The sequence below is a fragment of the Eptesicus fuscus genome, chromosome 20 (assembly GCF_027574615.1).
Source record: "Eptesicus fuscus isolate TK198812 chromosome 20, DD_ASM_mEF_20220401, whole genome shotgun sequence".
Taxonomy (NCBI): Eukaryota; Metazoa; Chordata; class Mammalia; order Chiroptera; family Vespertilionidae; genus Eptesicus; species Eptesicus fuscus.
In genome coordinates this window covers 34,056,755-34,083,134 of record NC_072492.1, presented here as the reverse complement: position 1 = coordinate 34,083,134, position 26,380 = coordinate 34,056,755, and the positions used below count along the sequence as shown (strand labels likewise).

The 26,380-nt window shown below is 54.9% G+C and overlaps 1 protein-coding gene across 3 annotated transcripts in view; it reads left to right on the top strand.

The window, feature by feature from the left end:
* The window catches only part of PRKCA (protein kinase C alpha), a 285,603-nt gene that overhangs the window by 224,279 nt on the left and 34,944 nt on the right, over window positions 1–26,380 (top strand). For all 3 annotated transcript variants that reach the window (XM_008149401.3, XM_028157335.2, XM_054708991.1), the window contains 6 exons: window positions 3,965–4,121; window positions 5,124–5,258; window positions 5,492–5,588; window positions 22,769–22,903; window positions 23,675–23,848; window positions 25,994–26,085. In XM_008149401.3, the coding sequence (XP_008147623.1) occupies window positions 3,965–4,121; window positions 5,124–5,258; window positions 5,492–5,588; window positions 22,769–22,903; window positions 23,675–23,848; window positions 25,994–26,085 (790 nt within the window). The remainder of the gene's footprint in view (window positions 1–3,964; window positions 4,122–5,123; window positions 5,259–5,491; window positions 5,589–22,768; window positions 22,904–23,674; window positions 23,849–25,993; window positions 26,086–26,380) is intronic.

Sequence of the window (26,380 nt, the reverse complement as noted above, 5' to 3'; positions counted from 1 at the left end):
CTCCCTGCGAACGAACCAGGGAAGTGTGTCCAGGGGAACACGAGACCCCAGCGGCGAGGCTGCGTTTCCACGTGACTCAGAGCTGAAGGCGGTGGGGGGGGTGGGGCGCGGAGGCAGGTCTTCCCTTTCCTTCCTGGGCCCTGGGCCCTGGACGTGCTGCGCAGGCTGCCAGGAGGGCGGCTTCCTCCGCGGGACCCAGCCTGTCTGCTCCCCGGGGCTCCTGGGCACACGCCCCTTCACGTTCCCATTCCCAGCGCAGCGGCCGCCTGAGTGAAGAAGGGCCCAGTGGTGCCTTCACGTGCTTCTGTGATACTCACTTCGCTCGCTCCAGGGCCTCTCACTCATGCAGCCTCCACAGCGGCCCGATGAGATGGCACCGCCGCTGTTCCTGTCTTACAGATGAGCAAACGGAGACGGGGGGGGGCACTTTGTCCAGCGGCATCCAGCTCAGCAGTGGTAGAGCAGGGATTCGAACCCCTCCTCTAGCCACCACGGTATCCTGCCCAAGAAGTGAGCCACCGTCTACAGCCTCTGTCCCAGCAGCGGGAGCCCGACTGTCCCTCTGCCCTCAGATGCACATCAGACAGTCCCTCGACCGCAAGTCCTTGTGGGTCTAGCTTGCCTCTCCCCAAGAAAGCATGGCGGCCGATCGCTTCTTCCCACCCTCTCCCCCGCCCCCATCCTCAGCTCCGTGTTTCCCCACCAAGCAGGCCCTTGGCCACCTCCCCGGCTTCATCCCAAGGTGCCAGCTCCTCTCTTTCCCACGGGGCACCTTCCATGTGGATCCCCAGCCGATGAGCTGAAACACTCACACCTCACGTGCTCTGGGCCGGCCTCGCCCCCTCTGTCAGGGATCTGCGCGGCACCTCGGGCTGCTTCCCGGTCGTCCTGATATTTGAATGGATTTAGGCCAGGAATGACACCTGACGTTATCAAGAAGTCAAATAACCTTTCAACCCAGGCTGGCTTTTCTCAGCGCTAGGCTTGACAGCTGATCCTTTCAAAACAGGCAACTCTGTGTTCCTATTTAAGTTCTGGAATCAAGAACCGACTTCCATTCCGAAACTGCGAATTCCATCGCCCAGAGGGATTCCTCCAGCGCAGATGTGTCCTCACGGAGGCTGCCGGAACGCTGATGAGACGGACGAGGGGGGAGCGCGCTCCGCCTGCCTGCCTTCCCTGTGGGGCCCCGGCCCCTGTGGGAGCACAGTTAGGGCTGCAGCAGCTGAATGGGCAAGGGGCAGGCGTCACTTCCCTACGGCTGTGTTTAGAGACCCTCTACCTTCACAATAGAGCTTCACCAAAAAAAAAAAAAAGTCTCATTCGCTATCGTTTATTTATCAAAGCAACTGATTTTTTAAAAATATATTTTATTGATTTTTTTTACAGAGAGGAAGGGAGAGGGATAGAGAGTTAGAAACATCGACGAGAGAGAAACATCTACCAGCTGCCTCCTGCACACCCCCTACTGGGGATGTGCCCGAAACCAAGGTACATGCCCTTGACCGGAATCGAACCTGGGACCCTTCAGTCCGCAGGCCGACGCTCTATCCACTGAACCACACCGGCCACGGCCATGATTTTTTTTTTTTTCTCTCTTAATTCTGTGGGTCAGAGCAGTTTGGTTCTTGTAGAAATGAAAGCCAAGAAACGAGGCGCTGCGTCTGTCCTTGGCCCCCCTGGTGCTCACGGACCGAAATACCCCACCCCCTTACTGCCTCAGAATTAGCGTCCCCTGCCCCACCCCAGTCACTTCCCTTGCGGGGCAGGGCCGTCAGTGGGCCGTGACTGCTGGTCGTACTTGAGACAGTACTGAACTGACATTAAAAAGCATTAAATGACATGGTGAGAAAGCTATTCCCTCTTCAATCATCTGTCAGTCTAGCAAAAAGACTCTCTCCGGGGCTGGAACCTTCTTAACACTCGAAGCCTCGTTAAGTTCCCCCTTTGTAACCAAGAGCAGGTCTCGGGCAGCTGTACCCGCTGGAAACGAGGAACGCTGTTGTGTTTTCCTGGTATTTGTTTTCCTGGTCACTTTGTGTTGAGGGCAGACAGTCTCGGTGTCCCACGTACCACAGTGATCAGTTTTGAGTGCTGCCTTTTTAACTCTTGAATGTTAAAAAGTGAGATTTTTTTTTTAACGTGAATAAGGGTCTGAGTCCTCACATGGTGACAGTGATGCCGGTCCCGGGACCACGCTTACAGATACTCAGTTGGGAAGCCAAGTAGATGCTCGTGCCTGGGCCTCAGCCCAGACCAGTTAAGTCAGACTCTCCGGTGGGGCGGCCATCACTCTTGGCTCAAACATCCCAGCTGTTTCCGTGCGCAGGGAGGTGGAGACCCAGTGCCGGCACCTGTTGGGGAGGGGCGGGCAGCGTCCTCACCACCTCTGACTGCATTGCCCCTTCTTTCTCTCCTCTGCCTCTAGCCCTTCTGATCATCCTTTTGATCATCACGCTTGTATTGCGCCTCTCTCTCTCTCTCTCTCTCTCTCTCTCTCTCTCTCTCTCCCTCTCTCCCTCCCTCCCTCCCCGAGCTCCCCTCTTCCAGCTTCCCCACACCTGCTCCTGTGGGAACACCCTCCGATGCCGCTGCTTAGTTTAAGACGGTGCTGGCACCGTGCAGTCGCAGCCAGGTTAGGCGACTTCCCCATCGCGCCGCTGCCAGTCCTACGCGTCCCTTCGGGCTGTGTTCTGTGCCAGGAACGTGGATTCACACCCGATGATCGTCTCGTCACTGATCGTCATCGTCATTGGGCTCTCGCTGTGCACCTGTCGCTGTCCTAAGCACGTTGTATGTGGAAGCTGCATACTCACAGGGAGGGACCGTTTTCCAGGTGAAGACACTCGAGGTGCAGGGAGGCTCACGTCTCGCCCAGAGTCACGCACCCAGGAAGTGCAGAGCCAGAATCCGAGCGCAGGCTGCCTGCCTGGCCCGCACGTCCTGGGCAGGGGGGACCCGGGTCGGTCGCTGCCCATCCTGATTCAGGTGTTCGGCGTGCTGTCCTCCGTGCAACCGGAAATGGGGGTTTGGACCCGCCGTCGACTTCAGGGACATTGGGAATTGATAGCTTCCTTCCATGTTCAGCTTAAATGGTAACGTCTCCATCGGAAGCCCACAGCGTTAGGAGTAAATGCTATTGGTGTTTTAACTCATCACCATTCGGAAGAGATGGGCCTGCAAGGCCCGTGTCACAGTCCGGGCTGACGGCAGAGCCGCACCCACCGTCGTTCCGCGAGGAGAAGGGCTGTTGGCAGCCTCGGTGGTTCCGATGAGATCGCCTGGAATGCAGCTCGGCGCTCGCTCGGCATTCGGGCTTCTCCTGCTTTTTAAAAGGCTTTGCTTCTCTTCCAGTGCTTAATGCAGGGAGAGACCTGAGGCTCATCTCCCTGCCTCATCGGGAGCTTCCTCTTGACGCTCCAGCGTTTAACCTTTTGTGATCCGGGGGCGCGGTTTCAGGAGACTGGCCCCCCTGCGTGGCATTAGAAGCCTTCTGCCGGAGTTCGGGGGTTCTCGGGCAGCCCAAGGCGGCCAGGTCCCCTGGAGACCACCCACGTCGTTGGCGACCTTGAAGTTGTGGGTCGTGGGGAGGAGTCCGAAACGGTTGCCTGGGCAGCGTGGGCACTCACAGCGTGAATGTCTTTTCCCTCCTCCATTTCCCAAACCACCAACTGTGTAAAGCACATAGCACCTCATTTCATTTCACCTCCCAACAACGCTAAGCCCCTGGAAATACGCCCCGTCCATTTTCCTAGATGAGGAGAGAGGCTGGTGCAGGTGAGTTTCCGTGCCGGGTTCCGTGGTGAAGGCGGCAGGATTGGAAAGCAGGGCCGCCAAGCCACGAAGCGCATGCTGTCCTGTCCACTGCCTGCTGGGTGGGGGCTCTCTCTATATATATATATCTTTCTCTTTCATTTTATTTTTTTTTTGTAACATTTCATCTTTCTTCCTTCTCCCTTCATAGTACAAGATGCGAAAAATCTAATCCCCATGGATCCAAATGGACTTTCAGACCCATACGTGAAGCTCAAACTCATTCCTGATCCCAAGAATGAAAGCAAACAAAAAACCAAAACCATCCGCTCCACACTGAACCCCCAGTGGAACGAGTCCTTCACATTGTAAGTGTGTCTTCTCTCCTTGACCGAGTGCCCTCCCTGCTCACCACAACACCACTCACCTCGTGGCTGGAGATCCTGAGGGGCTTGTTATAGCTGTCGTTCAACATGGCTTCATTCTGAAGGCTTCACAGGCTGCTGAGGGGAGGGGAGGGGCGGGGGGCCACCAGGTCACTCATGTCTGATGGCCAGTAACTTGGTTTACCAAGAGTTTCATGATGCCGGCCCCAAATTATCACCAATATCTACTCTGCACAAAAATTCTCTTACATTACAGATGCTATAAAAGCATGTAAGGAGCTTGTGAGGGTCAAAGTATGATGTAAGAATTTGAATAATAATTTTTAAAGCATGGAATAAACGAGTAACATCGCCGCCGCCATTGCCACTAAAATGGGAAGGTCATCCTTGCCTTTAAGCAGGAAAGACTTCTTGGAGGAGGTAGCATTTAAAGTGGGTCAGAGCTAGAGAAGGTAGAGGAAAGGGGATGTAAATAAGCCAGGGATGAGAGAGCACAGACAAGCGGTCCTCTTTGTGGACCAGAGCACAGGGAGCCGTTTACCTGGGTCCGCCACGAAGACAGCTCTCAGGCGTATAGAATAGAGGCCGGCAAGCTGCGCTCTGTCAAGGGCTGGATCGTGAGTCATTTAGACCTGACAGGCATACAGTCTCTGTTACAGGCACACAGTTTTGCTGTTCCAGAGTCAAAGCAGCCATGGACAATACGTAAACAAATGGTGATGGCTGTGTTCCAATAAAACTTTATTTACAAAAAACGAGCCGTGGGCCGGATTTGTCCAGTGCTAACCCCTGGCCTAGAGCGTTGGTTGCCAGGAGGCTGGTTCTTTGTTGGCAGTGGGGGGTCACAGGAAGAGAATTGAATATACTTTTTATTAATCTCAAGCTCAGATCATGAGCCTGGGGTACCTCCCAGGAAACCACCATCAATATAATCGTGTGTGTGTGTGTGTGTGTGTGTGTGTGTGTGTGTCTGTTCATTTGTAGCAAATTGAAACCTTCAGATAAAGACCGGCGGCTGTCCATAGAAATCTGGGACTGGGACCGGACGACAAGGAACGACTTCATGGGGTCCCTTTCCTTTGGCGTTTCGGAGCTGATGAAGATGCCGGCCAGTGGATGGTAAGGAAGCCCCGGTGATGACGTCTGTGTCCGCCCAGGGCCGGTCGCCTCAGAGCCTTGGAGCACTTAGAGACCTGGAAACAGCAGGTTCCAGTCTGGAAGGACCGGGGCTGTGTGGTTGCCTGGCTGTCCTCTCCCCGTGGGATCCTGCCAGAAGCAGCCAGGCCCGAGGGTGCGGGAGAGGGGTTGCTGAGCCTGGGGCCTTGACGCTTCCCCTCTCCCGTCTCTGAAAGGTACAAGCTGCTGAACCAAGAAGAAGGGGAGTACTACAACGTGCCCATTCCAGAAGGGGACGAAGAGGGGAACGCGGAGCTCAGGCAGAAGTTCGAGGTGAGGACCGCCCCCCACAGCCGGAGCCCCTTTCCTGGAGACAGCTTCGCTTCAGGCAGGGCCAGGCTTGTGTGGTCCCATCCCACGGCGGAACGGCCAAGAGCCGCTTAAAGGCTCTCTGCTTAAGTGCCGCTCTTTCTCTTGGTTGGAAACCAGGAATACTCCCTGATCGGCGTTGCCTTTGCAAGCGGTTGGCGTTCTGTGTCTGTTAGCGAATAGAGAGTGGAAACGAAACGTCCAGGGCAAAGGAGGCGGCTGATCTCTGCATGAGAAACTGGTTCGCACGTCGTGGGGCGCCGGGCAGGGCTCCCCTTAGGAGGAGGGGCTGTGTTCCACCAGAGGGCAGGGGGTCCCTGTGGCCTTCCCTTGGGAGTGTGTTTGGGGGCGATTGATTCGCCAGCATCTTCCTGTTTGCTCTAGATTTGTGGGAAAGGCCCCCAGCTCTCTCTCCTCCCCATTGGGTATCTGTGTTGGCCTTCGGATATTTACTAGTAGAGGGACACAGGGATGAACGTTAGGGCTGGGGTAGCTTCAAGCAACTATGCCAGGCACAGCCCTTTTCCTGTTGGCTTTTTTCTTCACTTGTTTGATTACCGACTGCCTCCTCCACCCCAAGCTGAGGACAGGAGCCCCATCCCCCATGCCACACGGCCCGTCTGAGGCAGGACCCTCCTGGAGAGAGTTGGGGGACACCGGGTGCCAGCATCACGCAGATGCCCCAGTCGGGGAGGGACCGGAGGAGCCAAAACAGCCTCACGGGCTGTCCCGCCGTAGAGCGGGCATTAGCCGTCACGGGGTCGGGGGCCGCCGAGGGGAACGGCGTCGGACATCACGAGGGGGCCCCGTGTTGACGGCGGAGGCTTTGCTTTGCCGGCGGAGAAACGTTAACCCACTTCCAGTGCTTCGTTCCGGGGCTTCCTGGTGAGTGGCCTTCCTGTTTTTCTGGGCAGGGAGTCCCGCTTTGTATAAAGGTCAGAGTTCCAAACTCAAAAAAAGGAACACAGACCAGAGGGCTTGCGGCCAAAAGCGCAGCGTTCCGTTTCTCCCCAGGGGCTGGTTAGCGGCCGAGTGTGTGTGTCCTGCCGGTGGCTGTCCTCCCTCCCGGGAGAGCCGTGGCCTTTGCGGTGGAGCACCGGCCGCGGGCGCGTCCCCTCGGATGGGAAAGGTTATGTCCGCCGAGCGGCATGCTGGGGGCGCCTGTGCCAACTCGCATCCAGCTTCTTCTTTGATCGCCTTTCAGCGTGTGCTTCCTAGAATCCGCTGGAATTCTGTCAGCCTGTTTGCGTAGAGCGTTTGTAAACCACGCTGCGAGAGACCGGGCAGGAAGCCCCTAGGGCCTAGGTGATGGTGTCCAAGACGCCGAGGATGTTACGACACCTGCCATCCTGCCTTTGAATGGAATGTCCAGGTCGGACTTGAGGCAGGGGTTTGCTCCTACAGCGGCTTTTGGGGGGGGGTTTGTAAATGTGACCATTGCGACATTTCCCCAGGACCAAACTGTTGAGAAGCTGGGGGACAGCCAGCCCTCCCAAATGGGGTGCCATTAGGCATCAGGATACACTTTGGGGGACTGCCTTTACGCCGTGCCCTCCCACTCAGGCTCCAGTCACAATTGGATCGCTTCCCACTGTCTCCAGCCTCCCCTCTCTGCTCCTTTCTCTCCCTGGACCTGCATTCCAGACTTGCTTTTCATCATACCAGTCCCCTCACACCCCACCCACTCTCTCATAGATGCTTTCCCAGCCTCTGGTAACAGTTTCATTCAGCTGAGTGCCATGGGTTTTCATTTAAAAGTCAGTGGTGAGTCAGATCGGGTGAAACACCGCCTGACGGCTGGTCCTTCTAGGGGCAGGACTCATTCACCGAACAGCATCCCTCCTCGAGGGCAGCGATTCTCAACCTTTCCAACTCAGGGCACCCATACACCAGTGACTAAAGCTCTGCGGCACGCCACGAAACATATTCTATCTTTTGCTGATCTGACCCCCCCCCCCCCCAAAAAAAAAAAATAGGCCTAACTTGGATTCATTCACATCAGAGAGCTATTGTGTTTCCTGTTGTCGTTTTTGTTTGTTGTTGTTTCTTTTTTATTTGACAGTCGAAGGGGACAGAGGTCCGGGCCCCTAGCTAAATGGCCAGGTAATACATGTTTAAAAATTCCTTTTTGTGGCACACCAGCTGAAAACCACTACTCTGGGCCACGCTTATTCTTTCCACGTCCAGCTCTGTTTTCTAGAAAGAATTCCCGAAATGTGGTTTTCAAATCCTTCCCCAGAAATCTGAAGCCATTCAGTCTGATGAAAGAAAGAATCATAATAAAACACCCAAGCAGTCATAACTCTGCCACTGAGTTTGTATTCATCTGATAAGAACATGGAAAAAATTTCAAATTTATTGTTGATTTTTTAAAAATCCTGGCCAACAGAATGATCAGTGAGGGAAGCTCTTAGGAGCCAAGGAAATTCCCGGGATGCCTGGCAGTGACCTTTCCCTGTAAGGCTTCATCCCAGGGGAGCCATTCATCCGCCCGGAAGACCAAACTGACCCGGACTTTGACCGCAGTCTCCAAGGCAGTGCGTCGGCGGGCCTTACCCTGTTCCGTGGTCGACTTCAAATGAAGCACAAGAGGTCCCCGAGTGAACAACGTACAAGACATATCTGTTCTTTGTTCAGTAATGTTCCGGAAGTGAACGGAAGCAGTCAGTCCCTCCTGTCTGCCGGGTTCCTGTGGGCCCTGCTTCAGATCCTTTTGGAAATGAGGCAGGAAGCTGATGGAGGCACGAGCGTGAGGCCCCCCTGTGCCAGTCAGCAGTCCTCTGGCCCGCCTGCCGCTGGTGAGGACATCAGGTGCCTGGGAACTCCTCCAGCTTCCAGGCCTGCACTGCCTGCAGGGAGGTTCGTGCGCGCGTCGGAGAGAAGGGCCTGCCTCCCTGTGAGGTGGCCGCAGGATGGAGTGGCCCTCGCTCAGCAAACCTCTGTAAAAAGTCAGTGATGAATAGCTTAGGCTTTGCAGGCCTAAGGTTCCATTTAGTACTTACGAAGTAGGGGTCTCTGTGGCAGCTCCCGGCTCTGTCTTTGTAGCACAAAAGCAACCACAGGCAGCATGTGAGCAAACGGACGAGGCCCGGTGCCAACAAAAGCAGGCGGCAGACCCGAGTGGCCGGTGGGCCAGTTTACCAGCCCCTGGCTCAGCCCTGGACTCGAGTCAAATCCTGGCTCCTGCCCTCAGTTAACCGTCTGACCGCCCTGTGCGTGGCTTCACTGTCAATGGGAATAATGGGCAGCGCTGTCTTCATAGTTGTGTGGGCGTTTTTGGTTTGTGATTTTTTTGTTGTTGTTGTTAATCCTCACTGGAGGATATGTTTCCCGTTGATTTTTAGAAAGAGTGGAAGAGGAGGGAGGGAGGAGGAAGAGAAGGAAAGAGAAACATCTCCGTGAGAGAGACACATCTCACATCGGTTGGTTGCTTCCCTCACATACCCCAACTAGGGCCGGAGGTCAAACCTGCAACTCAGGTATGTGCCCTTGACCAGGAATCGAACCCAAGAATTCTTTGGTGCGCTGGCCAACGCTCTAACCACTTAGCACACTGGCCAGGGCAATAGTCGTGTTTTAAAGCTCAAATTAGTCAATAGAAAAGTCCTAAAAGCAAACTTATATACAGTTGTTAGCTCTTATCATCATCATCAAAATGTTTCACTGCAGAAACTGGGTTAAAGAGGGTGGGGGGGGGTGTGGGTGTGTGTGTGTGTGTGTGTGTGTCTTTTTTTAATTCTGAAGCTTCCCTAAAAATATGTTTTTTATTTTGAAAGTATGCTCTAAGAAATGGGCATGCTCTCTGTCCTGAAATCGAGCCATTTTATGAAATAAAGGCATATTAGAACATCACCACCATTTATAACATTGTTTCTGTGGGAAAATAGATCCCCATGTAAATTTAGATGGGTTTCTGGAACATGATGTGTCTGTGAATTGGGAACTTTGTGTATCTGGCAATGGGTCAGCTACTCTGGACAGAACAGGGTTTCGGCGGTTGTCGGGGGAGTAGAGAGTCTCGCACCGAGGCGTCGTCCGCCCTGGCCTCCACGCAGTGCTTTGGGGTCCTCATTAGAGACTCAAAAGTGAGCACATCTGAAAGGTTTGACATAAACCGCACCGAGAGAGGGCACGGCGTAAGGGTAGCAGCAGCCGTAGGTTAACCACAGAAACGGCAGTTACTTTGTTGCTGATTGTGTTCGCAGGAAAGCTCAGTGTCTCTGTGGCTTCCATGTTGCTCTTTTACAAAACCTGGGATCTGGACCATTCGCCTCTTGAGCTATGCCTAGAGGGTGGTGTGCGACATCCCACGTCCCAGGTGGAAGGGAAGGTATCGTCTGCCCACACCTTTTCCTTGTTCCCAAGGTTTCCAGAGGATTTTAGTGCCACGTGTCCGTGTCCACATTGTTGACGAGCGTGAGCATGTCCGTGTCGTGTTTATCAGCCAGTTGAGCCTTCCCCCGGGGCCATTTAGACCACATCTACCTCCAGACGTGGGGTTGTCCTAGAATCAGGAAAATGGGAGGAGGCTTGGGGAAGAGAAAGGTGAGGCGAGTGACAGGACCACTTTTTGGCCCTTCCCTCCTCTGTCCCCCTCTGGTGTAGAGCCTTCCTCCTATGCTCCCAGACCTTCCCCCATCCTGCTTCCCGCAGAGAAATGGAGCCACAGGGCTGATGGCCCGACCTGGCACCCTCGGGCCACAGCACCTGAGGCTCGGCTCAGGACTCCCCTCTCGTCTTCACTTTTCATATCTCAGTGTTTAACACAATGAAACCTGAAATCCATCCTTCTACTCCAGCGTCGCAACGACTGCTTCTGATTTATCTGTCCATGCCTCTCTTCGCTGCAAATGGACTTGAACTCATCTCCCCCTGGGGGGCCGCCTGCCTGCTGTGCGTGTTGCTGACAGTCACGGGAGGCCCTGCCGCAGGAGTCAGCAGCTTCCTCCAGTGAGGCACACCCTCCCTGCTGTCAGGGGGTCAGGCTCTTCGTCGTTGTCATCGTTAGTTTTAGATCAATTTTTTTTTTTAAATGGAACAAAATAAGCTAAAAGCACACGAGCCTTTTTCTGTTTTTATCGTAACTGTCGCCATTGTGACCGTTCAGAACCGCATGGGGGTCCAAACCCAAAGAGACCAGAATACAAGGATGCTCCTGGTCCAAGAGCAGGAGCTGCTCTGTGGGTGGGGAGAGAGGTCTGACTCGACCGGAAGATCACCCTCCCAGGAGGTGGACTCTGTACATTGTCTGAGGGTCACATACGCATCTCCTTTTATTGATGCCACGGAGACATTTTGAGATTGACCCTATTACTGATGAACAAGCTAATAGGATCCCATTCCTATTCCAGTTAAAACATTTAAATGAACATAGAGGAGACTCTGTCACTAGATTATGTGTGGAAAGAGCCAGCAGGCATCTTTCTGTTTACGGTTATTGAAACTGGGTTTTCCAAAAGCCTCCATTGTCTTTGAAGACTTTATCTAATCAGAACGTTTAAATGGGGGGGGGGGGGGGGGGAAGTAGCTCATTGGAGACCTTCAGAAAAATTGTAGGTATTTGTTGATTTGATCAGGCCTGCTGTTACTGTTACTATGGAAACGGAGTACTTGCCAATGACCTTTTGAACACTAAACAGAAAACCTATGATTCTGCCCTTTTTTCTTTTCTGTAGTCCCTCAATAGTTTATTTACTTTGTAAACTGTGTGATGTTAAGGGCAGGGAGGGGGATCTATAAAATGCACATCAGTTGAAAGATTTTTTTTTTTTTGGGTAATAAATGCACCCACTTCTTTTTTTAAAAGATTTTTTATTGATTCTGAGAGCGAAACATTGATGTGAGAGTGAAACATTGATGGCTGCCTCCTGCATGCCCCCTACTGGGGACCCAGCCTGCAACCTGAGCATGTGTCCTGACCAGGAATCTAACCATTGACCTTTCCATGCACGGTCAACGCCCAACCGAGCCACACCAGCCAGGGCAAAAGAGAGATATTTTAATCTTTGCACTTCTGTTCTGCCTTGGAAGCAAAACCTTATACTGAAATAGGACAAGCTTCTTTGTCCAGGTCCTAGTAACTCCAGCTCCCCGGACTCCGATGTAGCTCGCTGCGGAGAGTGTGCCTGGCCTGGTGGGCGTGGCATTCACAAGGAAGGACTCAGACCACAGAGGCCTCAGAGAAAGTGAGGCCCAGGCCATGCCGAGCACCTCTCAGTATCTCAGCCAGTCCAGAGCCCTCTGTACCTGGAGGTATTCAAGCGAAGATTGGGCATTTCTGTCAGAAAGGTGCCGGAGAAATGCCAGATGGCATTTCCCCTAAGGGTCTTTCCAACAGCAAGATGCCAGCAAGGATGTTTTCATTGCTATTGTTAGTTGCCTTTAATCTAGACATGGATTAAGATCTCTCGCCTAAAATAGAGCTTTGGGGTTGGAATAAAATGGCCTATTTTGAGAAAAATTATAAATAGATTTGTGATTACGGATTTAAAGGACCACAATTATACGACGTAATGGGAGACCATCGATCCGCACCTGTTCGAAGGGACGTAAAATTCACAGCGTGACCCGCGTCCTGTCTTAGTCGGCAGAGCCTTCCGCGTACAACGCGTCACTGGTTTGTCTCCGATCTTCTCTCTGTCCAGGCTCAGGGGTGTTGTGGCCCTTTCAGGCTGTGGAATTTGGGTTCAGAAAATCAGCCCCTCTCTCTCCGAGGTTTCTCCCAGAAAAGGAACTTGCAGGACATTAATCCCATGGCCGCTCATGTGGACTTCTCATTTAGGATGCCTTCAGCTCACTTTTTTCTCATTGGTCCTTGAGGGAGTGACGTTACCCAGTTAGGAGGGTTACTGTAGACAGACGCTGAAAGGTAAGAAGAAGTAAGTCGGGAAAGCAGAACCTGGTTACCTGGCATTGGTCCACCGGCTGCCAGCGCAGTTTGTTCACCATAAGCTTGGGTACTTTGAGATACTGCAGAGCCTTCTAAATCAGTGGTCGGCCAACTGCGGCTCACGAGCCACATGCGGCTCTTTGGCCCCTTGAGTGTGGCTCTTCCACAAAATACCAGGTGCGGGCACGCACGTGCAGTGCGATTGAAACTTCATGGCCCATGCGCAGAAGTCGGTTTTCAGCTCTCAAAAGAAATTTCAATCGTTGTACTGTTGATATTTGGCTCTGTTGACTAATGAGTTTGCTGACCACTGTTGTAAATCATCAAGAAAAGACTAATTTTGTTACAAGTAGTTTTCATGGTCAGTGGTTTGGTTTTATTCTCATTTATGGAATAATGGCCGTCTATGTATAAAGTGATCAGGAGACTCAGATGCTTGATTAACCAAATACCTCATTACTCCATCGCATGGGCAGGCCAGAAGCAGAGGGAGCAGACCTGGACGGGGAGAAGCTGTGTGGGCACGTGAACGCCACAAGGGAGAAGGGAGAAGGGAGAAGGGGCGCGGCTCCCTGTGGTTTGACACCCACCCGTCCTCCCGCTCAGTGCTCAGTCACTGCTGGTCCCCGGGGACCATTTCTCTCTGGCGTCCGTCTGAAAAGAAAGGTCTTCCTGACTCTTGCCAATGGTGTGGGTGGGCAGCCAGATTGGCACAAAACTGATGGCTTTGGCGGGGGGTGGGGGAAGGCAGCCATGGTTTTATTTATTTTTTTAACATCTTTATTGATTTTTAGAGAGAGAGAGAGAGAGAGAGAAGAGAGAGAGAGAGAGAGAGAGAGAGAGAGAGAGAGAGAGAGAGAGAAACATCGATCGGCTGTCTCCTGCACACCCCCTACCAGGTATGGAGCCTGAAACCTGGGACAGTGCCCTGACCAGGAATGAACCGGCAACCTTCTGGTGCACATGACGCCGCCCAGCCAGCTGAGCACACAGGCCAGGGCATGGCCTCGTGTCTTACTAGGGGTTCCTTCTGTGCCCCAGTTCCCCCAGGCCCTAGCAGCGTGCGGGTGCCCGCGGGGGCACAGTAATTAAATTATTTCCAATGTCATTAGCTTTTCCTCTGCCTGTTGACATCCTCCCCCATCCACTTCCAAGGCAGGGAACACCCTGTCCCCGACCCTCCACCCCACCCCTCCCCCGCCCCACAGCTCCTCCTCGAAGATCCCCTGCCGCCCTGGAGACCCGCCCTCACAGCCAACACTGGGACCTCTGGCCAGGCCACATCACCTGAGGGCAGGAGGGAACCCCCCTCCCAGTCTCAGCTGTGCAAGGTCCTACCTACTGTCCCTTTGCTTCCTCGCCGCCCGCTTCCCTGAGGAGCAATCTCTCTTCTGATGCCCAGCCTGGCAGCAGCTCCTGAGCTCCGGTTACGCCCCTGTCTCTGTAGGAGGGAGAAGCTCCCCACAGGGGAGGCAGGGAGTTGTCGTCCATTTTACAGATGAGGAAGCTGAGGCCTCCGCCAAGTCCACAGTACCATAGCTGGAGTTCCAGCCACAGCTGGTGGACTGCGACTTCAGCAGTAGATCCCCCCCTCCTGCCCCACCAGCGTCCCCCGTCCCCCCACTGCCACAGGGGCCCCGGAACAGCCCAGAGCCGTGCAGCTGCCACCAGCGTGGAAGCAGGTGTCCCATTGAGCTATAATTAGGCTCCTCATTTTAAAAAACTGGTGTGGCTTCAAAACACTCAGTGAAGATGGGATGAAATCAACAATTATGTAAATTTTGATTATGCTAAATGTAATTGCCATGGCCCCGCTTTCACAGCGCTTGCGGCCATCAATTAGAGACATTTATAAAAAAAACTCACTCTGAGTGATGGAGCGGACGGATGAAGCGTGTGGGGGGAAGGATCGTCTTTTCTCTGTGGGCACCTCTTCGGCTAGGTGCCCAGTCCTGCCCACCCCTCCTGCAGCGGCTGCAGGCAAGTAGAGAGAAGTGTCTGGAGCCGTCCCCAGGGACCTGGGCTTTATGGCCAGTTATGACTTTTTTTCTCTCTTCCTTTTTAATTCAGGAGATGCCATTCCGTGGTCATTTAGCTCCAATTGAATTTCCCCGGTGGTGGCTTTTTTATTGGATTCTGTCCTCCTATGACTGTCATCATTTCTCATTATTTCTCAGATTGCTCTGTGATTCTGCCTTTAAGATAAACCCGCGGCTCTCGCAGGCCCCTCCAGGGCCCCGGGAGACCTCGGAGCCTCCCTTCCCCTCTTCTTGTACCCGTGACCTGCACAGCGGGGGCCCAGTCCAAGGTCAGATTCAGAAGACAGAGATGTGTCTGGTTGGGGGGGGGGGGGGGGCGTTGTATTTTTTAGGAATAAAGCACCTGGTGATCCTAAAACACACCCGTGGCATCAGTCCACACCCGTGGGCTTCCTGCAAAGGCCCAGCTGTCACGTGAGAGGTTGGAGCCGTCTCTCTGAAGGGGTCGCTGGGAAGATGGAAGCTCTGCGTGGTGTGTGTCGTTTCGCAGCATTTATGGGAACTTGACCTCTGTGGGCCAGACTGGTCAACCTTAGGCATAGTTCTGCTGAAAGTTCCCACTCAAAATGCAGTCTGTGCCGCAAACAGATACCACAAGAGGGCAGTAAAGGTTTGCAAGTCAAAGGTCCCATGAAAACCTGCACCCAGGGTAGCGGTGAACTTGGGCCTGCATCTCTTTACTTTGGATGGATGTGAAGGTGGGATTACCCCTGGGCCCCCAATTGCCCTGTGGTTCTGGGGTGCTGAAAAGGCAAGCCACCCAGGGTCCCCCTAGGTCTGGTGGCTCCGCAGGCTATTCCGGCACATTTCCTATCCACCCTGCGTCCGCCGTGCGGAGAACTGCCCGCTTCGGAGCAGCGCTGTGGGCAGTCAGGGGGACAGTTTGCTTGGATGCGTCCGTGCGGCGTCTGACCCCGCCACGGCCAGTTCACCAAGCCAGAGCAGTGTCGGTTCCAGCGGGAGCATTCCTCGCAGGGAAAGGGCATAGGATCCAGAACCGACGAGAATCGCTGACGGTAACGTGCTCCCTCAGGCCTTTCTAAGGCGGCCAGCCATCACACGCATGTGCGCTCAGCTCCCTGGTAGGAGGAAGACGGACTTTTGGCAGATGGAAAACTTAGAAATAGAGTGTTTCTGGACTCTCAGCCGCTGGGCAGAACTAAGGGCAGCAGCTTCCCAGGACCCGTGTAGCAGGCGAGACAGGTGGTACTGCGTCCGCCTGTCAGTGACAATCGGCCAGCCCAGGGCGTGTGTCAGCGTTCGTCCGACCGCTCTGCGGGCGACGGGAAAACGAGGCTGGTGGAAACAACGCAGCTGGGTAGTTGAGGTGCCTCACCCTGGATCCGAGAGACCCAGGCACTCTGATTTCCACATCCATCGGGCAAAGCACCGACAAGTCACGGGAACCCCCCTTCCTCCTCAGAGGGTGGCTCGGTTGCCATGACAACAGAGGCCCGCCGGCTTCCTGTGCATTTGTTTCCACAGTGACAACAGCGTCAGTGGACGGGTCCATAAAACTCTTTCTCATTAAGAAGACGACTTAATGTGGTTTCCCCTCCGTTTCTGCTCCACTGAGGAAGCGCTGCTCTCCCCGCGCTGTCTGGCTGGCAGGCAAGCTTTTTCCAGGACTCGCCAGCAAGCCACGCCTCATGGAGCAGACTGGGTCGTAATTTAATCCAAGTGCATTTCAGGTTCTTAATTGGGGCTGCTCTGATAAGTTAGCAGTGAAATACAGATGTCTTACTGAAGTCTAATTGCAAATGGAGGATGGATACATTGGAGAACCCGCATGATCTAGGGCCGGGGCAGGCAAATTAGAGTCCGCCGGGCAAATCCTAGCTGCTGCCTGTGTGTGTGATTTAAGGTCTTACTGGAACACAGGCACGCTCCTTCACTCATTCGTTCGCGAGGGACGACGGGGACAGTACTTGGTTTGCAAAACCCCCCAAATTTATCACCTGTCCTTTCATATGTACCTACCTTCTACCCAGGAGAACGAGCACTGAATTGAAAGCCAAGTTCTGGCCCTAACCGGTTTGGCTCCGTGGATAGAGCGTCGGCCTGTGGACTGAAAGGTCCCAGGTTCGATTCCGGTCAAGGGCATGTACCTTGGTTGCGGGCACATTCCCAGTAGGGAGTGTGCAGGAGGCAGCTGATCCATGTTTCTTTCTCATTGATGTTTCTAGCTCTCTCTCCCTCTCCCTTCCTCTCTGTAAAAAATCAATAAAATATATTAAAAATTAAAAAAAAAAAAAAGAAAGAGCCGAGTTCTGGATTCAGAGCCCAGCAAGGAGGACTGGTTTAGACACATCACTTAACCCCCTCCCCCCTACTCCCCCACTCCCGCCGGCCTCAGTCTCCTCCTCTGTAAAGTGGGCGGCCTCGCTTAGCTTAGCTCCAACTTCCTCTCAGATACTAAAAGCTCCCTCGCCCTGTGCTGTGGGTTAAAGACGACACCCCGGGTGGAGCAGCTCTTAGCACCGGGGCACGGTCCTCCGCAGGGAGACGCAGGGTCCTGTTTCAAGGCCGGATATAGAGGACAGCGATTCTGGCCTTCCTCCCCCAGCATGGCCACCCCCTGTGCAGTGGCAGGTAGCGGAGCTAGTTCTCTAGGCCTCAGTGTCTCCACCTGCGCCAAAGGCAGGTCCGACCTTCCCAAGGGCCCTCCTACGCTGACCGTCTGGTTCTGAGGAACTCTTCCCCCTGCCCGCCCTCCCCCCCCCCCCCCCGCGACAGTTGCCGGCGGGCGAATGAGGAACGCACACCTATGAAGTGCTGGTCACCTGTGAACCCCACTCCAGGAGGAAACACAGGGGTTGCCACCGCTGTCCCTGGCCCCGCGCCTCCAGGTTGGAGTTGTGGGTCGGGTTGCCAAACCTGAAAGAGAAGTCCTGTTAGAACTCCCGGTCATGAGCTCACACACAAGGCCCCAAGGAGCCAAGGCCCCGCCTTCAGGGATGAGGCTGACCTTTAGGTCCCCCCTTGACTCTGCAGGGTCAGGAGAAGAGATCTGGCCTCGTCCACCAGTCTCTGCAACACCGACCCCTCTCGCCCCGGAGTTTCCACATCAGGAGTCTGTCCTGGGGAGACCAGGGGTGTGCAGGGAGACAAGGGTGTCCATGTTCATCGGCATGTGATCGAAAACAGGAAAACCGGGAACAAGCGAGCTGTCCCACAGGAGGGGGTGGTTCAGTCAACCGCAGGGAGCCCACAGCAGGCAGTGTGCAGTCACGAGAGTGCTCACCCATAGAAAGCTCATGTCATCGGAAGGGGAAAAGGGGCTACACACAATGTAACTATCATATATACATACACTGAGTGGCCAGGTTATTATGATCTCTGAACGCATAATAATCTGGCCACTCAGTGTATATGTATATATATATTAGAGGCCCGGTGCATGAATTCGTGCATGTGTGGGGTCCGGCCAGCCTGGCCAGGGGGAGGGGACATGGGCGGTTGGCCGGCCTGCCTGCTGGTCAAACTCCTGGTCGAGGGGATAATTTGCATATTAGCCTTTTATTATAGAGGATATACACTGAGTGGCCAGATTATTATGCGTTCAGAGATCATAATAATCTGGCCACTCAGTGTATATCAGAGAAGGAAATATGAAAATAAGAATGAGAAGAATATCCACGAACATGTTAACAATTATTATCTCTGGGTGATAAAATTATGGCTATTTAAAATTGTCTTCTCTTTTTCCTTATCCGTGCCTGTTAGGTTTCCTGAAATGAACATATATTACTTATAACAAAAGGCAGCATCGTGGTAGACATTACATAATGGCAGTCGTTCTTCCTTTCAAAACGTTTTCTATGAAAAGGAACTGCCTTCCGCTGTGTCCATTCACCCACTTGTTCTAAAAGTACCTGAGGGCCCCGCCCCGGGCGCTCTGCTGGGCGCTGGAGCGACATCCGTGCACAGCGCAGAGAGCACCCTGCGTGCCTCCCAGTGAGGGAGGGAGAGAGAGAAGTATGGAGCAGGTCGTGAGGAGAGCGTGAGGGAGGACGGTGCCGCGTTGACTGGGGCGGGCGGGGAAGCTCAGGCTCGAAGCATCAGCTGAGCAGAGATGGGAGCTCGCCCTGGGCCCGCATGGGTCAGAGGAAGCACAAAGTGCCAAGGCCCTCCGGCGACAAGCAGGCTCGGTATGTTCCAGAAGATGAGAAGTGAGCCAGCGACCAGCAGGCGTTTTAGTTACCCAGGCCGTGCTGCCCCGGAGGCGAGGACGGCCATTAAGGAGCAGCGTCTTAACCGGTTGCCGGTTACGGAGCGGGAGGTCAGAGACGCCATGCCTCACGGCTGGTTAGAGATGGGCAGGCGCGGCGGCACTCCGCGAACACAGTCATTGGAGCACCTTCTCGGGTCCTTTGTGGTTGCCGGCTCCAGGAGCCACGGGGTTTCTCTGGCTAACTGCCGTGGCTGCAGGTGAACGGTTACCTTAGGTGCAGGGCGCTGTGCTGAGGTCCCGGTTGTTTATGGCATCGCTATTTCTGTTACCCATGGAGCAGCCGAAACCCCATCCGTGTCCCATTGCTAGGGCTGTTGGGATGAGCCCTGAACACAGAGCATTTCCATGGTAGGGAGAGAAGTTAGGAGAAACCCACAGTATTCGTCTGCTCCTGCGGTTGGTCACCGTTGGCCGTCCACCCTCGGGATCCTAGAAGTAGAAGCTTCCATTGTTCCCGGTCCCTCTCTCTACACTTGGCAGACATCTTCGATCAATACGCTCTTCCGAGCCGTGTTTCCTGTTAGGCAAGAGGATGCAGCAGTGCCGAAGACAGTCTCAAAATAGTAGGAACGGGCACAGGGATAGTGGAATGGAGTTGGACAGTACGGCATTCTTCGGAGGGTCACCCAAAGGCTCTGGGTCATAGGACGGACCCCCTGGGAGACGTGGAATTATTCGTCTCTGCATTCTCACCGTAATGAACCTTTGGGGTTAGGTTCCTACCGAAGAATTCTTTCTCTTGGGCGCTGCCATATCAGAGGCTGGTGACTTAGGACTCTACACTTTCCCCGGGTCTTCACTCTGTCTCCCCACATCCCACAGATACTGTCATCATTACGCAAAATCCCAACGTTGCAGAGTAGCTGTGGTATTAAGTATTAATTTGGAATTGCCATTACTGTCGGTCAGACGGTCCCATCTCATGGGTTACAAACGGCCCAACCGAATAGAAGACGAACATCCCCCGCCATCCGACCCCTCGTAGCTACCCCGAGTTGTAGTTTGGTGCACCTACCGCTCCCGTTTAATTTGAAAAGTCCCGCCCTGGCCGGTTTGGCTCAGTGGATGGAGCGTCGGCCTGCGGACTGAGGGGTCCCAGGTTCGATTCCGGTCAAGGGCATGTACCTTGGTTGCGAGCACATCCCCAGTAGGGAGGTGTGCAGGAGGCAGCTGAACGATGTTTCTCTCTCATTGATGTTTCTAACTCTCTATCCCTCTTCCTTCCTCTCTGTAAAAAATCAATAAAAAATATTTTTTTAAAAAAGAAAAAGAAAAGTCCCCCACAGTGAGCCGGAGAGCCTCTCGCGATCCATGCGGACAGCTCCTCAGACAAGGGCATGAAACGCACCCCCACGCCTCCGCCCCACCTCCGAGAATCGGGGTGTGTGCTCTCCGGTTCAGAAACAACAGCACAGGGGTCCTTTAAGGTGGGAGCGCCTTCGATGGTGGCACACCGTGTGACTTTTCAGGAATAGCTCTTGTGTAAGAGGAGGCGCGTGTCAGTTGTTAATGAGTGAGTTAATTATTAATTTCTGATGGGGGAGAACACTGCTCATTCCCACAACCCCGGCTTATTGAAATGCATAGGAATTCTTAAAGAGAAAAGTGGAAGCCACGGTACATGGTGTTGTCAAATAAAATGACTTCAACTACTGAAGACTTAGCATGCTTTTTTAAGAATTAGGCTAACACGCAGCATGGCTTCCTGGCTGTGATTGAGCAACTCAGAATCCAGGATGTTTCTGTTCCTTGAAAGATGGCCTGGTAGCCTTGGGTCCAGTCTGGCACCGGGGAGACGGAGAGGCGAGGTTTGAGCTGGGTTCTGTGGTGACCGTGAGGGCCTGGCTCTGACGGGAAGAATGACCAAAGACCCCCGGCAGGAGCGAGGCTGGCGTGGCCGGGACAGAGGGCGGGGGGGTGGGGGTGGCAGGACCGAGGCTGGCGTGGCCGGGACAGAGGGCAGGGGGGTGGGGGTGGCAGGAGCGAGGCTGGCGTGGCCGGGACAGCGGGTGGGGAGGGCGGGGGGGGTGGCAGGAGCGAGGCTGGCGTGACCAGGACAGCGGGTGGGGAGGGCGGATGGGTGGCAGGGGCTCCAGTCAGAGGCAGCGCCCAGCCAAGTGTCTGTCTCCAGGCCCCTGTGAGGGCTGAGCCTGTTCTCTCCGCCCGTGGGAGCCAGAGCTCTTGTTGGGGTACGGCCCCCACATGCCTGGGGGAAAAGGCCCCGTCTCATTGTGGAGGCGCCCCCACCGCCCGCGTGCCCCGTTCTGGGCCCTGGCGCTGAAGAGTGTTGAAGGTGCGGGACTGCTGGGAATGCCGATGCCTCGGAGCCCCTGGCCTGGGCCCATCACAGTGTCCACCTGAGTTACAGGTGTGCCCGCTCCGCAGCTGCTTCGGGCACCCAGCGCGGCGAGCCCGTGGCGTTCGGGTCTTTTCAGATGTTGCTGCGGAGCTCCTGATAACATGAACGTCATCTCTTTGTGCCTCTTTCTGATGATGTTTGCTTTTCATAAATCAGAAGCACATGAGAGAGCGACTTAGCCGGCGTTCTCCTCTTGAACTCAAACTTCCCGGTTTGTCATTTAAAGTTAGACGTGCCCTAGCCAGTTTGGCTCAGTGGATAGAGCGTCCGCCTGTGGACTGAAGGGTCCCAGGTTCGATTCCGGTCAAGGACACATGCCTGGGTTGCGGGCTCGATCCCCAGTGGGGGGCGTGCAGGAGGCAGCCAATCGATGATTCTCTCTCATCATTGATGTTTCTATCTCTCTATCCCTCTCCCTTCCTCTCTAAAATCAATAAAAATATATTAAAAAATAAAGTTAGACGCAACCCAGAAAGTCTCTCAACTTGGGATGGGTCCCAGGACAGCTGCTGGGAGGACGGGCTGGTCCTGAAGCTGAGGGCGGCTCGGAGTCCTGGCTTTCCTGGCAAGTCCGTCTTAAATGGCCTTCTATCCTCTGTCAGAGGGGAGGCCGGTCTATGTGTCATGGCAGCTCAGGCTCTGTGGCTACAGAGTATCCGTGTTCCCTGTGGCCCCTAAGTCCCACCTCCCACGTGGGCTGCCAACAGGGGTCGAGTCCAGCTGTACTGAATGCGTTTGGCCTCAAAGCAGAAAAGTAGGTCCCATTTTTCCTTCACGTTTTGTTTTTCTTCTACTTTTTCCCCCCATGTTTTAATATCTCTGCTTAACTGGGCTGCTCAGCCCCTCCGAGCATGCTTTCAGGCCACGAGATTTGATCCCTGTATAGACCAGTTTTTTTTTATAAAATATGTTTATTGATTTCAGAGAGGAAGGGAAGGGAGAGAGAGAGAAACATCGATGATGAGAGAGTCATCGATTGGCTGCCTCCTGCACGCCCCCCCACCAGGGATTGAGCCTGCAACCCGAGCATGTAACCCATGTAGCCGGGAATCGAACAGTGACCTCTTGGTTTATGGGTGGATGCTCAACCACGGAGCACACCCGCCGGGTGTTACTGTGCCTTTTAAAGGAGCAATACATCGTCCCCACAGCCTGCCACGGAGGTTCCTCTCCGGGGGGCATGGTCTCCCCTTTGGCGGGGCTACGGTTTCCTTCTGCAGGTGAACCTTCTGTTGGAAAATCTACCCATGAGGAAAACATCAGCGCACAGCGTATTTCTTTTCTCCCATGGGAGCTGTGTGGACTTCCCCCACGTCCCCAGCCGCTACTTCGATATCCCGGCATGAGACCCAGCCTGCCCTGGGCAGAGCCCCCAGACTTGGTTCTTGGTTAACAAGAGAGTTGCCTCCTCATAGGTCAGGGCAGTTTCTGGGCACTTGGCAAGGGTTGCCCTTCAGGTGAGTACAGCCACTGCGTGCGAATAGATATGTCTCCTCAGGCTCCTCTCTCCCCACCTCCCCTCTCCCCCTCCCAGGGCCATCAAGCTTGGTTACAGAGTTTTCTGTCTGTCTTTTCCCTGGGAGAGAATGTCTGACTGTTTGTCCCTGTCTGCCTGTTGCTCAGAAAGCCAAGCTTGGCCCCGCTGGGAACAGAGCGTACGGCCCCTCGCCGGACAGGAGACTTTCCAACAACCTGGACCGCGTGAAGCTCACCGACTTCAACTTCCTCATGGTGCTGGGAAAGGGGAGTTTTGGGAAGGTAAGAAGGAGGGCCCGGCCCGTGCCACGCAGCCGGGCCTTGGTTCCGCGTGCCGGGGTCGGCTCCTTCCTCCTGGCGTTTCCGGAGCAGGTTCCCCCGCTGTCTGCACCTGCGTCTCAGGTGCTTACCACCTCATTTCATTACAAACAGCTGCATCCGAGCGGCGACCGAGGGGGCCCCGTGCAGCACTGTGCTCGGAGCAGAGCGGGTGCTCCCCGGTGTTGGCCGAGTGAATAGCTTTCACGCCTGGGAATGACACGTTGACTTGTAGTAAGTGAGTGGAATTACCGCAAGACACTGAGCTGGGCGTCTTCAGCCCGTGTGTCTGCGCTTGGCTTTTCTGGCCCCAAATCTCACCCTAAGTGCAGGAACTCATGGCCGTCCTGCCTGCTTCTCTGTCTTGGCTCCTGGCTCCTGAGAAGCTTCTGAAAGTCAGGCACTTTTTTGCCCTCCGGGTGCTCCTGGGAAATGCACAGTCCCACCCCAACGCTGATGATGTTGCCTGGTCCTATTAGCAGCCGCAACAGCGCCATCGTGTGGCGACAGCCTGCACGGTGTGCAAGTCTCGCCACCTTAAAAAAAAACGACGGCGTGCGGGCGGGGTTTACTTGGCAGTGACCTGCGATGTTTCACAGTTTGCACATCGAGTGGAACTTTATGAACACTTCCACGTCCCACGTTCCCATAGCTGCACGCCCTGTCTCACCGCCCCTGCCCCCAGCACCGGAGGAACGCCCAGCCGGTCTCAGGCGGCCCCTCCTCTGCTCCCAGGTGATGCTGGCCGACAGGAAGGGCACGGAAGAGCTCTATGCCATCAAGATCCTGAAGAAGGACGTGGTGATCCAGGACGACGACGTGGAGTGCACCATGGTGGAGAAGCGCGTGCTGGCCCTGCTCGACAAGCCCCCGTTCCTGACGCAGCTGCACTCCTGCTTCCAGACCGTGGTAAGGACCCAGCACACCGCGCACGCGCAGGCCGCCCCCAGCCCCAGCTCTGTCCTGCTCCTGCTCCTGCTCCTGCTCCACGCTGCTTTTGCAGAGAAGGTTGGAGACCGCTCAGCCCCGAGCCTTCCCTGCCCGGCAGAGGTGACCGGGGACAGCCTCCCCCGCCCGGTGCCGCGGTCAATTTGGAGCGTCCCCTCCTGGTGGTGTGCCCTACTTAGAGACTTGGCATCCGTCCCATTGAATTCAGCAAACGTTTGTGTCCAAGGTTTTCTTCCTGCCAGGCAGTGGCTGGGGCTTAGAGACGGAACAGCAGTAAGATAACTCGGCGTGCTGGCTGGGTAGCAGGCCAGCTAGCCAGCTGCCAGGCGTTGCCTGGGGACTTGAGGAGGCTCGGCTTTGTGAACGAGTGTGTTCCTTTTCAGTGCGCACAGCAGGAGTGGGCAATCTGGCCTGTGCTGTTCAGCCCATGAGCTCTAAGCAAGGCTTAAGGAGCAGTAAGAGTCCCATTTCGGGGCATGTGAGAGGTAGATGGAGTCCAGGTGTCAGCGCCATGAGACACTTGGTGCCCCACCAGGCCCAGGCGGTCACTGTCGTCCGTGGCTGCCTTCCTGCTACGAAGGCAGAGTTGGGTCGTGGCAAGACACGCACACAACCTACAATAATGACTGTCCGGCACTTTAAGGAGAAAGTTTGCCGAGCCCTGTCCTATGGTGGGAGTAGGCAGAGGACAGAGAATATTCCGGAGCGCTAATCAGCTAGTGGCGGGGCCCGGGCCCCGGCGTGGTGCTTGCACGTGGCCTGCAAGAAATAGGAACTCGGAGGTGGCACCCATTGGCAGCATCCCCTCCGCTCAGCCGCTCTGCTTGCTAAGATGGGGCTCGGTAATCGGTGACTGTAACGTTACTGTGTGGTGGTTACTGTTCCCTTCTTCCTCTCCGCCAGAAATGGACTTTCTGTTTTCTGTCTGCCTTTAAAAATCTGTTTGGAGCAGGGGGGCGCTCCTTAAAGCTCTTGGCTTTTAGAATCTCATAATGGCAGTGCAGCCGCACAATATCAGACGCGGGGTGCAGAGCCGGGCGCGGCCATCGTGTGCCAGCCTCGCGCTGGGGCCCCGGGCCGGGCAGCTCCCCGCCCCCAGCAGCCTCTGAGTAGCACTGAGGAGAGAGAGAGAGAGAGACAATGTGCGAGGAAGAGAGAGCCACGTCTTGAATCCCAGCCCGGATCCCGTAACCCTGGTTACGCTGATTAAGCTCCAGAACGCTACAAAGCAGAGAAATAAAGATGAAATTAAAGTTGGTAACGGCAAGGCTGGAGAAGGAAGCTCCCAGCGCCGTTTCCTGCCTCGTGGCGGCAGCTTCATCATTGCTCCTTCCCTGGGCAACACTTGGAGGTTTCATAACCTCTGAAACGGCCCTGTTTTCCAGAAGAGAGCAGAGGTCGGCTGTCACCGGGGTGTGCTGTCCCTGCTGCCCCCGCTCCGTCTCCCCTCTGTCCCGGCGTACTGCCCTCATACATGTGCACATTTATTTGGTCCTGTGATGCGTGCCCTTCCTGGGGCCGGCACTTAGCATACCAGTAACAGAGGACATCAGAGCCACACGGGCGTGTTACGGACGCAAAAGGGCTTTGGACTCGCCTCGGCCTTTGCGGTCCCCTCCCCCACAGTGAATGGGGTTGAGCATTGGTAATGCATACGCCCAGCCAGTCTCACAGGGTTTGTTTTCAGAAGCACCCAGCTAAACATCTTACTGCATTGCTCCCGCATGCCTCTTCGACAGTGCGAAGCAGAAACACTGGTTGAAACTAAGTTAATTGGCCCCCATGGATTCCTCAGTCGCCCCTAACTTAGGACGGTGTTCTGTGTGTAGGAGCAAAGCGTAGACCATTTGAGGCCATGACTGTCACAGGGAGCATGCGTGACCGGAGGGGCCGTGACTTCCGAGTTGGGTACTGACCACCTCCCCAGGGCCCTCACGCAGCAGGTCCGTGACTTATTCTTTCCTTGGGGAAAAGACGGTCGAAGGGCGGCCCTGAGCAGACCCGTCGGCGTGGCGCACACTTCCCTAAGAGACAGCCACGCCCGGTCTGGGAAGCGTGCGGGGCGCCCTCCCCCCGCTCAGCTCACCTGTCGCACTTGGCCTTCAGGATCGGCTGTACTTCGTCATGGAATACGTCAACGGCGGGGACCTCATGTACCACATTCAGCAAGTAGGAAAATTTAAGGAGCCACAAGCAGTGTGAGTATTTTGTTTAAGTCCCTTCGTTTAGACACACAGCGGCCCCCGCTGGGAACTCCTGGCTGGGTGAGAGATGCAGGTGGGCTCTGCCCAGTTTGGGGGGGGCTGTCAGCTCCGGGGGGCCAGGTTTATTGGCGGGGTCCATCTCCGTGTGTCCTAAGGAGAGGTTTATGTACTTCCTATAAATCGGGGTGCTGGCATGTCTGCCCTTGTTGATTGGCTCAGCCCCTCAGTTACTGGGCTCGTGGTTATGCACACCCACCATGCCCCAGGCAGCAGGACGGTGGAGCCTTAA